The 16,960-nt window shown below is 42.8% G+C and overlaps 2 protein-coding genes across 2 annotated transcripts in view; one reads left to right on the forward strand and one right to left on the reverse strand.

Annotated features, from left to right (window-relative positions):
• Nucleotides 1–16,960, forward strand: part of WDFY4 (WDFY family member 4) — a 147,571-nt gene that overhangs the window by 99,596 nt on the left and 31,015 nt on the right. Inside the window, exons 49-52 of the mRNA XM_026851430.1 lie at nucleotides 13,505–13,547; nucleotides 14,337–14,456; nucleotides 15,012–15,129; nucleotides 15,799–15,908. Coding sequence (XP_026707231.1) covers nucleotides 13,505–13,547; nucleotides 14,337–14,456; nucleotides 15,012–15,129; nucleotides 15,799–15,908 — 391 coding nt within the window. The remainder of the gene's footprint in view (nucleotides 1–13,504; nucleotides 13,548–14,336; nucleotides 14,457–15,011; nucleotides 15,130–15,798; nucleotides 15,909–16,960) is intronic.
• The window catches only part of LRRC18 (leucine rich repeat containing 18), a 39,464-nt gene continuing 24,264 nt past the window's right edge, over nucleotides 1,761–16,960 (reverse strand). Inside the window, exon 3 of the mRNA XM_026851431.1 lies at nucleotides 1,761–2,682. Within this exon, the coding sequence (XP_026707232.1) occupies nucleotides 1,863–2,648 (786 nt within the window). The 5' untranslated portion in view covers nucleotides 2,649–2,682 and the 3' untranslated portion in view covers nucleotides 1,761–1,862. The remainder of the gene's footprint in view (nucleotides 2,683–16,960) is intronic.

The following is a 16,960-nucleotide window of genomic DNA, read 5'->3' on the forward strand; positions in this document are numbered from 1 at the left end:
ACTTAACTCATGTTTTGTATCAGAGATTGAAGCAGGTCTGAAGTAGCCTATCCTGAATCCTGTAACACTCTACCTTCAGTTTTACTGCATTGGCTGAGAGAGGTCTCTGAGAATGTGAGGGGCCTTTGGCACAGCTTTGGCTGGACCATGTTAGAGCATAAGCTGAAATAAAATAAACATAAGATAGTGCTACCGCCTAAGTCATGATCCCAGAAAAGCTGTGCTTAACTGGGAAGTTAGAGAAAATGTCCCAGTGGGCATGCTTCCCTTTACCAAGCTCCAGTCTCGGAACTGAAGGACTGAGGACCTGATGATTTTACTTTTCCCTTGTTTGAATTCTGGAGCCACTTCTGAGTTAAAAAAATTGAAGAGCAGCACAAGGGGCTTCTTCCTCATCTAGGGGACGGTGGTCATCTTCTATAACATCCCATCTTTTCCTGCCCTACCTGAGAGAGGGAGGCAGGCCAGACTAAGCTCTTTGCCCAGACACACTATTAATAATTGCACAGCTGAAGCATGGAAAGAAGAAATTGCAAGTTTGATGTAATATGTTGTTGAGGTAGTAGCATTTCTGAGAAAACCCCATATCAGTTTTTCCACCTAGTCCATAGGAATAATACACAGGAGTTCTAACTACTCTTACTGTAGTTAGCTCTACTGTAGCCATTTAAAAATTATAATTATAATGGGCTGTTTCTGAGTACTTTTTCCCTGGAACTTTATTCTTCGTTTAAATATACTTAAATGTTTGCTATCACCATATGGCCACAGCCAGCACCTTTTCTTGTGTCATGCTTAACTGCCTTTTATAATCTGCTCATTGTTTGTACCTGTATATTGCTGTTTGCAGGCTGTCAGCAATCTCTGCTCTAGGGATGTGATTTGGACAAGTGAATGTGTGTGCTCAGGTGTACACATGCTTGCACACATGTGGAGAAAGCTAAAAGTACTGTGGGGACATCAGACCTGATTTCATCAGTTCACTGTCTGACTCTTGGATCGTGGAACAGAGTGACTCTTTCTCTCTTCGTCACTGCTTAAGTGATAAGCCCAGGACCCTTAAGAGCAACCTTTTCCCTACCTCTTCTCCCTTCTGTACCTTCCTTGGAGGGAGACTCAGAGTCATACAAAACACGAGTGTAGGTAGTGGTGCTGATTGTGTTGTGCAAGTTAAGAGATCACCCAGGTATAGCACCCAAAATTCCAGAGAACTCGCTTAAGCAGAGTCTGGCCTCTTGGTGGCAAATAGGATCACTAGTTGTTTAGCTCTAAGCATTGTGTTTGCAGTTACTCCTGAGCCATAACATTTGTGTCTGCTGCCTCTGCTGAATTGGAATGGGCTCATGATTCCTACACTGACAGTGGCTATCTGAGGTTCTCTGAGGGGTTAGTGGCAGCCACCAGCAGCAGAAGGTTCCCAGATCTGTTCCTTTTCTTCCAAATGGTATTTACTGAGACTAGTTTAACTGTGTTTCACCCTATTAAAATGAACAGAACTAATGTTTGGGGCTCAGTGGTGGGAGTGGAGTTACTAGAAAAACCTCTGGTTTTGAAGATTCCTTCACTGGACACATGCACATACAAAGGACCAAACCAAACCCAAACATGGAGAACAAGTTGTACGAACAGGCCCAGATGGAAATAGTAATTCTTTCCCCAAATATACCTCTTCTGTTTTACATCTGTTTTAGTTGTTTGGGATTTTGAATTAGAGACCACACAGATGTGCTGCTTCTAAAATGAGTAGGTAGGTGTTTAAAGGAAGAGAACATCAGGTAAAGGGAGAAGGAAGGAGGTCACAGCTTTTTATTAGCTTGGTCTGAATCTCATGGGACATGGCCTGTGGAGTGCCTTGTTATATTTCAGGGATTTTTCTCTCTTAATCTCCATTCTTCTTGGTTATCCTTTGCAAAGGAATTGGGTGTAAGGAGTAAAGGGAAACTTGGCTTTTTGGAGGAGCTAGGTGTCCCATTCTTTAACTTGTTCAGGTTGTCCCTCTTATCCTGACACACCTTCAGGCAGGAACAGCACAGGTCTTTCTCTTGTACTAAGTAAAGTGTTTGTATGCGTTTAATGGAGTCAGCATGCTCGCTCTTTGTTGAATCTGGGAAAGGATTTCTTTCTGCATTCAGTTTCTTGAGCTTGGGGAGCTTTTTCACACTGTTTGGGATGGTGGTCAGGGTGTTATCAAAGAGACCTATCTCTGTAAGTTCCTTCAGGGCCCCAAGACTGGTGGGAATACTGTCAAGACAGTTCAAGCCAAGGTTGAGAATACGCAGGTTCTTGAGAAGGTTTATTTCTTCTGGCAGATTTTTGGTAGTCAGCTTGTTGTTGCATATGTTCAGGTAGAAAAGGTTCTGAAGATTACCTATTGCCCGAGGCAGCTCCTCAAGCTGATTACTATGCAGGTCCAGCCAGCGCAGTTTCTGAAAATTCTGGATGCTGCTTGGAATCTTTTTTATCATGTTTCTGCTCAAATCAAGCTCATCTATGTCAGTCAGTTTCAGAATGCACTTGGGAAAGGTGGTGATACCCATCTTGCTTAAATCAAGACGGCGCCCACCATCAGAAGATATCCGAATGGAATTTTTGGCAATTTTCATGGTGATCTTCTTCCCTTTTTGATCTTTTGCTTTTCCCTTGACCATCTCTCCACTGAGAGACGGACAGACACACCAGAATCTGTGGATAAAGCATGGGAACTCCAGTAAAGCCTTTGAAAGCAGTGGCTATTAGTCCCTAATTAAAAACAAAACAATCACATAGTTATAAATGTGACTGCTGGACTCTTCAGATGTCTTTTTTTAAGGTCAGGACTTTTGAATCCTGAAGCTGCAACTCTGAGAGTTCTATCTGAAAGTGTTTTGATTAGATGAAATTCTAATAATTTACAATATTGTTTTATTGCATTGTAACACCTATATTGCATTACAGAGTGAAATTACAAGTGGGAGAAATTTGCTGTCTTTCATCCCTAGATACTGATTTGAGCTCAGCATGTAATGAAACTGAATGAAATGTGTTGTTATCCATGAGCTGTTGGAGGACCTGAGCAAAACATGTTGTGTGTCTCAATCCAGTCTTTAAGGACTGCACTGAAAGAAACTATCCAAAACTGCACTTATTCTCCCAGGACAAGAAGTTACCTTATTTACAGGCCTGCCATCTGTTGTCAGCTTGGTTAACCCTGTTTACTGGACCTGAATGTGGGCTGCGGATGTTACTGAAAGATTAAATATTTAAAGCAAATGATTAAGTCTTCTTTTAACCAGGACTTCAGGAACATAGTGGGCTCCCAGATTTGTCAGGATGGCTTGCAGTTCATGCATCACCTGCAGGGCAGACTGCAAGAGGGGGTCTGTGTCAGTACTGCTCAATGACCAGGACTTGCTAAGTCTCTCCTGTGCTTTCAAGGACAGACTCTGGATACTCTAACCTTGTCCTACCATCCATGCTGTGGGATAGATGAACTCCCACTGTGAAGGTGCCCTGCCCTCAAAATAATGCATGTAGATGTTCTGGTCAGACTTTTGACTCATACTGATGCTCAGCATGTGTTAAATCCTTTGTTGAATTGAGGCCTGTATGAGTGGTAGCCTGCTGTAGTCTCAGGTTTGGTGAAATACCTCTCTAATTGAAGGTCATCAAATACAGCTGCTAATTATGGCTAGTGACAAAGGAAATAGGCTGATTTCCTGGAAATGGATGACAATGTCCCTCTCAGCCAAAGCGCATTATGGGTTACAGCTGGCTAATCTCAGGATGGTCTGGGTGCTCTGGCATTTAATTGTGAAGAGTCAAATCGCAGCTTTGATAAATGATTGGGACAAAATATGGATTTGTCTACAATACATTTCCCTATTAGAAAGGCTTCATTACAAACCCTTCAGGCTTTTTGGCTGCTCATTAATCATGTGCAAATACATGAAGGGGAAGCTCAGTCTACAACTAAGGCATTTTAGTTATCTTTCAATTACATGCCATAGCCAAAAATAATGCAAAAGCAAGGCCAGTTACCACCCACCCTCTCAGGAGCTCTGTAATGAGACAGATGCTTCAGAAAATCCTGGAAGCAGCACAGTAGGAACAGACTTGCCCTGAGGACATGTTCCAAAATCAAATCTTTGTTGTTTTACATAAAAATATATAAACACAGTTGAGTATTTCTTTGTCTGTTACTCCCCTGTTTCTGTCTCTCACCTGTACTTACAGGGCCATATTACCATTGTATCTGAAGGCCTCTCACTCTATTGTATTTAACCTCACAGTGCCCCAGGGGCAATATCAATGCTGTTCTTTCTATAGTGTAGACTGCACTTTTTCCACCTTTGCTGATGTTAACTTAAATAATTTGCTCAGGAGTGAGTAGAAAGTTCTGGAGATCAAAACAACAGGTTTTTCTTAATCACAGTTCACTCATTTTAAGGATTTGATGTAATCAAATTTTTGACAATTCTGTGAAGGTAAACTTCAGCTGCTTGGGAAATGCCAGAGCCCTACTGCTGGCACAGGACACCCTGAGTCCCTTACTGGTGCACAGAAGGTGACTGCCATGCTTTAGAGAAAGATCTGCAGGGAATATTCCTTACACTTTGGATGGATGGAAATAGACTTTCTCCTTCCTGCAATTGATGTGAACCTGGTTACTTTTGGATCCAAATTTATCCTTGTTTGAATTTTGTGTTGGGTGAGTCGACCAAAACACTCAGTACATTTTGATCAGTGAATCTTTTCAGCCAAGTATGCCTTAAAAAAAAATGAGATGGAGCCTCAAGGAAAAAAAAATATATTTTTTTTCTAAATTCAAAATGACAATTTATTTTAAAATACTTTTAAAAACATCTTTAAAACTCTCGGAAATAAAACGTTTTGTCCAGTTCCTAGTATATTTTTCTATTACTTTTCATTTAAAATCCAAAAGGGAACACTGATCCAGAACAGTTTCCTTTCTTAAAAATACCATCTAGTTAATGCTGGTTCGTGGTGCTGGTGTCCCCCCGTGCTGTGCGTGCCTGGGAGCACTAGAGGGAGCCTGGTGTACAAGGTTAAGCGCTGGAGGCTTGTATGAGTATAGTTTAACCTTTTGGATTTGGGTACTTCTCTGTCAATAACCCTTGACAACTTATTACAAAGTTTGAACCTGGACCTTTCAGATTTTTAAGAAGTCCAAACAGATCAGTGTCATTTTCCTGAAGACAGATCTTTCTGTATGATGCACTGGATAATGCCCAGACTTCAAAGGGATTTAACTGCCTTGTTTTGTCAGAATTTTTAAAATGCTACTGTGGACCTCTAAGATGCACTGATCAGGAAAGCATGAGTCCCTAGGAAGTGATCATGCTTTACAGTTACTATTTCCTTTGGCTTAAAAGTTGGAGCCATGTTTCAAATTTACAAAAAGGTGATTTGCAGTCCCAAAGATAGGGATTAGCATTAGAGGTCTGCAGAAACACCTCAGCACCAGACAGCTTGAAGGGGATGAATAGCCCTCTTGTCTCTGCATGCTTGTAAACTAATTATCAGTGTTTCACAGGGCTGTAGCTGGAGATAATGGAGTTTACTTAGCCATGTCTCATTTTCTTTAGCTCTGCATAAGAGGGCTCCAGTTCTGTAGCCATTGATGTTAAAAATTCAGGAATCATGGGAGCCCTCCTTGCTGTAAATGTTAATTATGCCTGTTCGATCTCATGCTCACAGTGGATGGGATAGCAGAGGGAGAGGTACATGTGTTAACCCTATTACCTAAGAAATTATGATAAGAGGGAACTTTCTTTATTCATTTTCTCTAAACCCTCATCATTGCCAGGCTCACCCTGAGATGCTGGAAAACCTTTGCCCATGGGCAGGGGTGCTGCATTTCTCTGTGACAAAGTCTTGCTAAAGAGAACCTTGACTAGAAAACTCTTTCCCTTTTTACCCACACTTAGTGAAATCTTTGGTCTGGTTTAGGCTTTTGAAAGCCCAGGGCTAACCCCAGAGCTTTTAGGAGCGTTTCACAGGCCCAGAGCTTTGGGCTGACCTGATACAGAGATGAATAGAAAATGTGTGTCAAGTGCATCATGGTATCTGTGGTGCTTTGTGTTGCTTGGAGCTGCCGGGAGGGAACAGACCTCGAGCATCAGGATGAGGACTGTCTGTGTCTCTCTGAGGCAAGGAAGGGTTGGATTTTACTCCTCATCTGCAATTAAGCACTTGCACAGGGTCCAGTCATGACCCATTGTAGCATAAGTCATTAGGACATATAAGAAGGAGATCCAGTCCTAGAAGAATACAGATTTGGACCCTGATGATGCAGTCTTTTCTATATGAACCTTTCTTCTTCCTTTCTCAGCATAGGGCTGGCAGGAACAGAACAAACCTTCTGCCTGTGACACTGTCTGGGTGTTTCAGGACCTCCTTCTCTGTGGTTCTGCCTGTTACTTTCCTCCCACAGCTTGCTGCTTCCTACTTCACTGTACCCAAAGCTGCACAGAACCATCTTGATCCCATCTTGAACTAGTCTGTGAGGAGAGTTTCCTTTGTCTTTCCTCCTGGAAGTATGCATATTGCAGAGCAGGCTTGTCAAGCCCAGCAGAGCTACACATGCCCTGCACTTCTCTTGGGGGCAAGAAGGCAGTGAGGTGACATGTTCAAATTCACCCAGGGAATAGCTCTGTGGACATACCTTCATATAAAGCTTAAAACCAGCACCCATAGAGCAAATAATTTTGCACGAAGCCAAGCAGTTCCAGCTAGGGTAGGTTTCTGTTTCCCTGCTTACAAGCCCGTTACCATTTCTTTGTTGTTGGATACGACCTGTTGTGCAAGAGAGATTAATTCACTGACGATCTGAAATGCAGTCTCTTGGTAACAGGCAAGTTTAGCATGAGCAAATAGATAGAGAGAGGTTTCATTCCTCAATTTTCTTACTTTTCAAGATCACTTCAGAGCCACTCTGCTATCATGCAGTGCAAGGTCACTTATAAAACCAAGGCCCACCAAGAATAAACAAAAATACTGGTTTATCTTAACAATTCTGTGAGACTGCCCCCCTGCATAAGATCTTACCGGCTAGCAGCTAGGAAGACTTAGAAGGCAAGGTACTGATGTCACAAGTTGCTTGTTTTTTTCGGTAGTGTGGGATGAGCCTTCGTGGTCTGTTACTGTGCAGTTGTCCTGTGTCTACTCCTCAAGTAATGAGTTAGTCTTTCAGTCTGTAAACAAACTCGTGAGCAGGGAGCACAAGAGAGTTTCCTTTTCCCAGTCCTGCAAATTCTGAATCGTACTTCCTTGACAGAAAATGGCAGCCCTTCAAGAAACTTATGTGTGGGAGTGAGGAGGAGGAGTGGCAAAAAGGACTTCCCCAGCTCCAGGGTCTTTCTATTCAATTCTCCTTCCCCTCTGTGAAACTTCTGTTCCTAAGCAACAGCAGTGCTAGATCCTTGGAGATTATTAGCATAATGCTTGGTTCCATCATGCATATTCAAGCTAGAGGGAAAAGAACCAAACGGCATGCAGTGCCTGGAAACGTTAGATTTCAAATTATGCAGAAAGAAAAAGCATCTCGACCTTGTTAGAAGCAGTTTGTCAGCTTATAATGTTGCCTTAACTGTCCATTTTAGTAATTTGGCTATTTCGTTTTATTTGGCTGTAACACAGTGTGACATACTTGTATTGTGTGTGTTAAAACTCACAACATTTGTGATACCATCCTTAGCACGTACCAGATCAGATAGAGACTGCATTCTGCTCACTTCAACAAATTAACTGAATTTACTTGATGTCTTTCTTCATCACCCGAAGTGTGCCTGGGTGCAGCATTTCCACAGTTATCCCTTTGTCTGGTTTAAGCCTGTGAATACACATGGTGCAAAGAGTGTTCCATAAATGAGGGAGATCCCTTTCTCCCTCCCTAGCACCTTCAAGGTATTCTACTTCAAAGAGCCCTACTTAATATTATACTCATTTATAAATTTTGTATTGCATGTCTATTCTTTAAGCACAGAGTAAGAATACCCAGAAGGAGGACTGGTACAATCAAACACGGAGGATGCTGTACCTTTATTCTGAAGTAATCTAACCTAACACTCTTCTGAGTTTGAGAGAGACTTGATTGTTTCACAGAGAAAGCTAACATTCCCTTTGACATCTTTCTTCTTTTAATAGTAGGACTTGAACCTAGGTTGTGCCTTAGCAAGAACGGTATTTTCCTTACAATATATTTGATAATTGCAAAGATTCTTTAAGAAAAGTGGTTTTGGGAGAGCTTGGCACTGTTTTGCAAACTTAAGAAGTCTGGAGGATGGAAGACAGAAAAGGCAAGCAGCTTTGTAAAGTCTAATAATCCATTATGTTTATTGGAATTTTAGTATTAATTTCAGTGGGGGCAAAATCTTATCCTTTGAGATTATCTCATCTGCAATGAATCTCCAAATGGGTTGAGGTCCACCTGTCTCTAGCAAATGGAGAGTACTGGCTATCACAAGAGTGAGATCATAGTCTGATGTTAATGGAAGAGGGATTAATAAATCACTTATGTATAGTGTAGCCAAAGGTGGATCATCATTAGTACACATCATGTTTAGATTCTGCCTAGGCTAGTGCCCTACAAATACCTTATAGATTTAGATATAGAGAGATATGTAGGTACTTCTCTTGACTTCACATATCTTCGCCCCCTCTTGAAGTTTGGTTATTTACGTTTACAAAGCACTTCTCCTGTTTCTTTTTTCAAACCAGCCTTTGATTATTTATTTTTAAATGCATTTACTGTGGTTGGATAGCTTCAGTTGATCTACCTTGAGCTTTTGCTATGCTGGCTAGAGAGGTGTTGGCTGGAGGAATGCTGATTGATTACCAAGGAGAAAGGAGGTGCCTTGCCAGTCTTGAGCTGCCTGTAATGCAATTCATGTTCTGAGCCCCTGCAAGTCGAAAATGAAGAATGCAGAATTCCAGATCTGTGGGGACTTGGAGGGAGCATCCTGCCTCGTTCCCAGAGACCCAAAAGGATGACTCTGACAGGGGAATGACAACATTTAGCCTTGCATATTTTCATGATGTGGCAAACTCATCAACCTCTTTGAGTTATGTAGCAGCTTCCAAAGTCTGCAGAGAGAATTGATTTGAGCCTTGTAGAGTCCTTATTAGCTGTTTTTAGGGCTTGTGACAAGCAGAGCAAGAGTTTCACTAGAGGGTCATGGTGTACCCACAAGTCAACAACATATGTTTATGTACATTTGCATAACATACAGACTGGCCCAGTTTAGTCCCGTGTACAGTATTTTATAATGCTCCCACTTTAAATGTTGGAGGACTGATGGATTGAGCAGGTTTGTACATTACATAATCCCCTGCTTTCTAACTCACCCATAAATCCAAAATAAACCTAGGCAGTTTTAGAGAGTGAGTTTGCCCCTGTGGAAAGGGAAGAACCTAACTTGATCCCTCTGTGAAAAGCACCCTAAGCCAGCCACACTTTAAGTAATGCCAGGAATCCTGTTCTTGTTCCTTTGAGATACTTTCTCTGAGTTCCAAATGTCTGTTGGAGACCTTACAAAGGTCAGTGGGGTAAAGCAAATCTGTGAAATCTACATATAGTGCAAGAGGGCTCAATTGTAAAGGGTAAGTGCTCATGATACCCATTTTCTACTTTAGAATTCCTACATTCTTGAGCCACATGTGACTCAAACTGGAAGTGCAAAACCACTTTAACTCTACTGTAATTAATGGACTTTCTTCTGATTTACATTGTGTATATTAGACCATCTCATATAATCTATTTATTTTTTGGACAAAGAATGAAGCTTCTGTCTTCTCATATCAGATATGAACTACACTTTTTTGTGTTGTCTGGTTTCTATAAGCATATCCTATCATTGTTAGGTTTCATATGCTTAGAAGAAGAACTAAACAAATCTTAGGAGTTGTAGACCATGTGCTAGAATTGGTCCTGGGTTTCATGTTTGATCATTGAATAGGTTATTACTTAGGCTATGCAAAATCCTTCCTTCAGATACACACTTTTCTCTGAAGAGTACCTAAGCAAGGAATAAAACACTGTCTTGAGTAAACTGTAGTGTTTTTCCTTTATGTACACTATTAACTGGTCCAGGAGTGAATAGGCAGTAAAATAATGTTTCATAATCATGTTTACTTGTAGTTTACAATAATTTACTACTGCAAATTCAATAAAACTGTAATAATCATAGACCATTCCTGTGTTTTATTTAGGTCTTTGAGGCTGCTTTAAGCCTAACTTTGTGGATTTCTAGTGTGATCCAATACAGAGCACAGGAGTGCAAAATAGCAGCTAGTTATTCCTGTAGCAGTTTTATAATCTATGGCTGAACTGATTTCCTTACACTTTGGGAAGTTAGTAGTCCTGTCTCTGATCTGGCACTGTAGGATTAAAGTTGTACACGGAAACTTTATGGAAAAGCATCTCCTACCATCAGTTATATTGTATCTTGGCAGTAGCCCTGTTTACTTTGGCAGATCAAAAGTTCCTTTAATCCATGTGCTGGTTTTGGCTGAGATAGAGTTAATTTTCTTCATAGTCGCTAGTATGGGGCTGTGTTCTGGATTTGTGCTGAAAACAGTGTTGATAATTCAGGGATGTTTTAGTAACTGCTGAGCAGAGCTTACACAGAGTCAATGCCTTTTCTGCCTCTCACACCACCCCACCAGTGAGGAGGCTGGGGCAGTTGTGGTAAGGTATTAGCTGTCTTTTTCTACCTGCCAATCCACAGACATGTGGCACTCAAATCACAGCTAACCCTTGCAGGAGGTTAAAACCTTCGCAGGAACAAAAGCACAAAAGCCAATATGGTGGTTGCTATTTGCTCAGTTTAACTGCGCAATTGCTTTATATACGCCTTTCTGTACACCGCGAGATCTTTAGTTCCCTGTTCTTTCCGTACATCGCGAGATCTTTCATGCACCTCTATTCTTCCCATACATCGTGAGATCCTCCGAGCGCCTCTCCCTACAGGGGTACACAAGGAGTTGGGAGGGGTCACAGCTGGGACAGCTGACCCCAACTGACCAAAGGGATATCCCATACCATGTGATGTCATGCTCAGCAGATAAAGCTGGGGGAGGAAGGAAGGGGGGATGTTCAGAGTGATGGCATTTGTCTTCCCAAGTAACTGTTAGTGTGATGGAGCCCTGCCTTCCTGGGGATGACTGAATACCTGCCTGTCCATAAGAAGTGGTGAATTTATTTTTTTGCTTTGCTTGCACATGCAGCTTTTGCTTTACCTATTAAACTGTCTTTATCCCAACCTATGAGTTTTCTCACTTTTACTCTTGTGATTCTCTTCCCCATCCCAGTGGTGGGGTGGAGGTGGGGGTGCGTTGGTGAAGTGAGCAAGCAGCTGTGTGGGGCTTACTTGCCAGCTGGGGTTAAACCATGACAGTCCAAAAGCTATCACTTGTCTCAGTTTGATCTCTAGGAATTGACAAGAGCAAGTCCGTGGCCTTTAGATCATGTCTGGCACATCTTCGAGTTCAATGTAGTTGAAATGTGACTTTTGTTTGCTCAGAACCCTTGACCCTTTCACACTTTCAAGTGAATTCCCCTGTTTAGAATATGCCTTGGACTGGTTTAGCTTTTTATTAAAAGTTCCAGTAAAAAGTTGCCTTTTGGGAATAAAGTAGAAAAAACATGTTTATTATGTAAAAAAAAAAATAATTATAAAAATGGCAACCCTCTTTTTAAAAACCACGTTAGTTTCAAAGTGCTTTGTGCAAAAATAGTATCTTTGATATGGAGACTGGAGACCTCCGTTTTCACAGAATCACAGAATCAACTAAGTTGGAAAGGACCTTGAAGATCGTCCAGTCCAACCGTTAACCTAACACTGACAGTTCCCAACTACACCATATCCCTCAGCACTATGTCAACCCGACTCTTGAACACCTCCAGGGATGGGGACTCCACCACCTCCCTGGGCAGCCCATTCCAACGCCCAACAACCTGTTCTGTAAAGAAATACTTCCTGACATCTAGTCTGAATTTTCCCTGGCGCAGTTTGAGCCCATTCCCTCTTGTTCTATCACTTGTTACTTGGTTAAAGAGACTCATCCCCATCTCTCTGCAACCTCCTTTCAGGTAGCTGTAGAGGGCGATGAGGTCTCCCCTCAGCCTCCTCTTCTCCAGACTGAACACCCCCAGTTCCCTCAGCTGCTCCTCGTACGACATGTGCTCCAGACCCTGCAACAGCTTTGTTGCACTTCTCTGGACACGCTCGAGTAACTCTATGTCCTTTTTGGAGTGAGGGGCCCAAAACTGAACACAGGAATCGAGGGGCGGCCTCACCAGTGCCGAGTACAGGGGCAAGATCCCTTCCCTGTCCCTGCTGGCCACGCTATTGCTGACACAAGCCAGGATGCCATTGGCCTTCTTGGCCCCCTGGGCACACTGCTGGCTCCTGTTCAGCCGGCTGTCAATCAACACCCCCAGGTCCCTCTCTGACTGGCAGCTCTCCAGCCACTCCTCCCCAAGCCTGTAGCACTGCTGGGGGTTGTTGTGGCCCAAGGGCAGCCCCCGGCATTTGGCCTTATTGAAACTCCTCCAGTTGGCCTCAGCCCATGGCTCCAGCCTGTCCAGGTCTCTCTGCAGAGCCTCCCTGCCCTCGAGCAGATCAACACTCCCACCCAACTTGGTGTCACCTGCAAACTGACTGAGGGTGCACTCGATCCCCTCATCTGGATCATCAATAGAGATGTTAAACAGGAGTGGCCCCAAAACCGAGCCCTGGGGCACACCACTCATGACTGGCCACCAACTGGATTTAACTCCGTTCACCACTTTTCAAGCCAGTATTTTCAGAATGCTTTAGAAAAGCATGAGCCTTTGAGAATAAGGCTTCAGAATAGAAACAGACAGCCATAATGGTACCTGTCACTAGCACTCTAGCTCTACAATGGGATGAGACCAGGAGCACAGACTGATAAGCAGTGTGGCTTAGCTTGGAACAGCTGAGAAGGTTGCTGTCCACAGCTGTCCGTCTGCCTCTGCTCCAGGGGCACCTTCCTTGCTTGTGGGTCAGCTTCTGAGTTCTTGAAGTTTATCTTGTAACATCACTGCCACAGTTTGCAGCGGTATCTTAAAGCAAGCAGTATCCATCCTTAACACCACCACCCTACTGCCTTTTGTTTTCTGCATTAAATATTATAAGTGACACTTCATTCAGGAGCAGACTGGCAAGTAGCTTAGGGAGAGTGGCTAGCAGTGATAAATTCATCAGCCATCTGAACCTAGGCCAGCCTTGTTCACCAGGCAGACCCTTCCTTCCTAATGAAAGCAGTAATAAAATTTGTGTTGTGCTGCACTAACCTAACTGATGACACTCTGATTTTGGAATTTTTTGGTCAAGGATGAAACCTCAAAATTCTTCAAGTCTTGGTGTTCTCTCATGTCTGTGGAATGAGATCAGGGGACACAGGGAGCACAGATGTTAGTGTTGACTTTCTTTTATTGTTCTGAAGCAGGCTATTTTAATTGAATGTTTGCTTTGTGCAGGAAACACTCAGGAGGGGAAAAAACAATGCTCCAGAAGTGGCAGGTAAGCTAAATCTTGGCTGCAAGTGGTTTAGCGAAGAATTTCAGCACCTATCTGTGTGTCTGCACACAGATATGTATGTGCGTACGTATGTACTCAAGGCCTAAGCTCTTCTCTGCTGCAGGTGAGGTTAATGGCAAGAGTATTTACAACTGGTTATTGCAGATGTTTTACTTCTCCTGCAGTGAAACATATGGTGCTACTGTCTGGCAGATTCAGTGTGATTTTATGCACATTTTTAAATGGAGACCAAAGAGAGACACCTATTTGAATGACTGTTCACAGATCATCTGTACATCTAAAGCAATGCACCTCTCATGTTCCCAGATGTTTTGCTGAGCTGAGAGATACATCTATTTTCCTGTACCCTGAATCTTGGTGACTCAAGACACATTAAAGAAATCTATACTTTCTTGTTTATATGTAGCACTTTATGCAGCCTTTTCTGTACAGGCAGTTGTCCACAATTTTCCAGTATACAGATGGCATGCATCTGACTCACTCTTAAATGGGGAAAAAGTGCTCTGTTATGCAAATACAGCATAAAAGCACTGTGTGATTATAGACAAATGCAAATAACCTGTCTGAAGATCCAGAATGAAGACAGATTCTGTTGAATGGATTGTATAAAAGATATTGTGCTGATCTGAATGGCAATGTGTGATTGATTACACTACTTGTAATTCCTGTCCTTGTGGACCTGAGAACCACAGGGCTCTGAGGGTGCCTTTGAGGCATGGTTTTCAGGGGTGGAGTTAGGAGATTTTAATGCTTGTTTCCTTTCCCCGGCAGAAGAGGGAGATCAGCAACTTTGATTATCTCATGTACCTGAACACATTGGCTGGCCGCAGCTACAATGATTACATGCAGTATCCTGTGTTTCCATGGGTCCTTGCTGACTATCACTCCGAGGTCAGTGCTTGCTACAGCATTCTGTACTTTCTGTGATAGCAACCATACAAAGGTTTGTTGAATTATGCCATTGAAGCAGAGGGGTCTAGACCAGTGGTTCAAAATTTGAGATGTACTGATTCTTTAGAGATTAGCCTTATCTTCAAATCAGCATGCTGAGGATCATGTTCTGCCTCAGAAAGGTGGGTGAACATGTGTTAAATATGTACCTAGTTAAGGGCAGGCTACATCAGCTCAGCAGATAGTCAGGGACAGGCGTCTTGTGACCTCTGACAAGGAGGTTTGGACAGAAAAGCCTTGAGAGCAATCTGCAACCTGCCAGGCCCTTTATTTGTGAAGCTCCTTGTACATGCTGTCCTTTCAGTGGCATGTGCTGCCACTCTCTTTCCAAGTCCCATCCCAATTCTGGAGATGGATGTTTTAGTACTGCATCTGTGACCTTGTGTAGGTGAAACTTCCAACACAGCCTTGCTGCTATCTGGTGTCACTGAGCTAGTCATGATGTCTAGGACTTGGGGATCTAAAAATCTGCATCTTTGCTGGTTTTTCTTTCAGACTCTAAACCTTACTAATCCTCGAACTTTTCGGGACCTGTCAAAGCCCATGGGAGCACAAACTGTGGAGAGGAAACGGAAGTTCATCCAGCGCTACAATGAGGTGGAGAAGAGTGAGGGTGAGTGTTTTAGGAGACTAACAGACAACAGAGGCTTGAAGCCTTTGGGGATGCTGGCAAATCCCTTTGAAAGGTTGCCCAAAAACTTTCCAGAGCTGTAGCTGACGGAAGCACCATGCCAAGAAGATCCTCTCACTTCTGGATACAAACTGGTTGAAGATTCAAAGATAAATTACTCCTGCAAACACTGCCTTAAATGCCTTGTACTGCTGCATTCTGCTCTTCCCTTGGCAGGAAGAGACACTCCAGCAAAAAACAGGCTGCACTGTTAGCTAAGCTGCACACATTAGTCTTGTTTGTAAACTGCATGTAGAAGACTGCTGCACACAGCTTATCTAACAGCTACTTAAAGAAAAGGAAATGGGACATTGAGGATGTCCACCTCTGGAGATCAAGACCTTTTTTGGTGCTAATGGGGAAAGAGATAGTCTGGAAAGTTAAAGGCCTTATTCTTCAGAAAAGGAAATGTGGAAGGCAAAAAACCCCATACAGAGATAGTAGTAACTGCACATTCAATGCAAATATACAAGGTGTGCTCTTGCTCACAGATCCTTGAACACATCTACTTTAAAGATCTACTCCCTATTTAGTTGTGCTGTGGTAACTGGATGCTATGGGCTTGAAATGGTGATATTCTTCACTGGAATCTGATTTGTGTCCATTTTCCAGGAGACCTGTCAGCCCAGTGCCATTACTGTACTCACTATTCATCAGCAATTATAGTGGCATCTTACCTGGTCCGAATGGAGCCATTCACCCAGACTTTCTGTTCTCTGCAGGTAAGGGGGCAAGATATCTTCCCTCCTACACCTTCTTTTGAACCACATTATAGTGGCTGTGTAATGAAGAGGGATTAATTCTTTTGACATTTTCTGTATACTTTATGTGGACCCTGGGCTCACTGAAGGCTCTATGCTATGTCTGTTGAATTCAGTGAAAACATCTTAATGGGAGTGAGATTGATGCCTGATGATCTTAGTTTTTTTCTGAGCCAAAAGGATTATTTCGTTTTGGTCCTGTGATGCATTTTGTGAGAGCTGAGGCATGTAAACACCCAGACAATGTTTTACTGCCTGTCTGAACATAAGCTTCTGGCTTTGGGGCAGATAAGGCTTTCATGGTAGGTATTCTAAGCCCAAGTGCCCCTACAGTAATGCAGCTACAGGCAAGCAGTTGGAGCTGGCTGTGGTGGCATAAAGAGCATTCCTGGGCCAAATGAGGATGCACAGGTTCTGGTGGGTGAGGAATGATAGGAATGATCATGGGATCAGCTCCCTGAAGGAGAAATTGGGTGAGGCTACATCCAGTGCTACAGAAAGAATATTTTGGTTTAGCTTGTTCTGAATTTGGCACTGGTTTATGGTGCCAAACGCACTCATCATGGGATTGAATTTCATGGAAACTGAACTTTGTGCTTGCCTTTTTGAGCTGGTCACCATGCAGGGGCACCAAATTTCCTGCCTACCCTCTTCAGCAGGCAGTTAGTGACACAAGCACAGATGCTTGGGCTGTAGCAGACAGTTGTTACCTTTATTTCTGTAGTATAATTTGTGTTCTGTTATAGTATCATCTACCAGGAGGACAGGTCCTCAGATGTGTGTTTTTTAAGGAGTGTCTTGAATCTACCTATCCTCATGGAGCAATGTGAGGGAGACAACTAAGCCACACTCATAGGCTGCTGTGCATATGGTGAGGGCTAGCCACATCTGTTGCAGCTTTCCAAGTGCTTTGCTGTTGTGCTGTTTCCTTTTCCTTTTCCTTTTCCTTTTCCTTTTCCTTTTCCTTTTCCTTTTCCTTTTCCTTTTCCTTTTCCTTTTCCTTTTCCTTTTCC

The sequence above is a fragment of the Athene cunicularia genome (assembly GCF_003259725.1).
Source record: "Athene cunicularia isolate RWA chromosome 6 unlocalized genomic scaffold, athCun1 chr6_part1, whole genome shotgun sequence".
In the NCBI taxonomy this organism is placed as follows: Eukaryota; Metazoa; Chordata; class Aves; order Strigiformes; family Strigidae; genus Athene; species Athene cunicularia.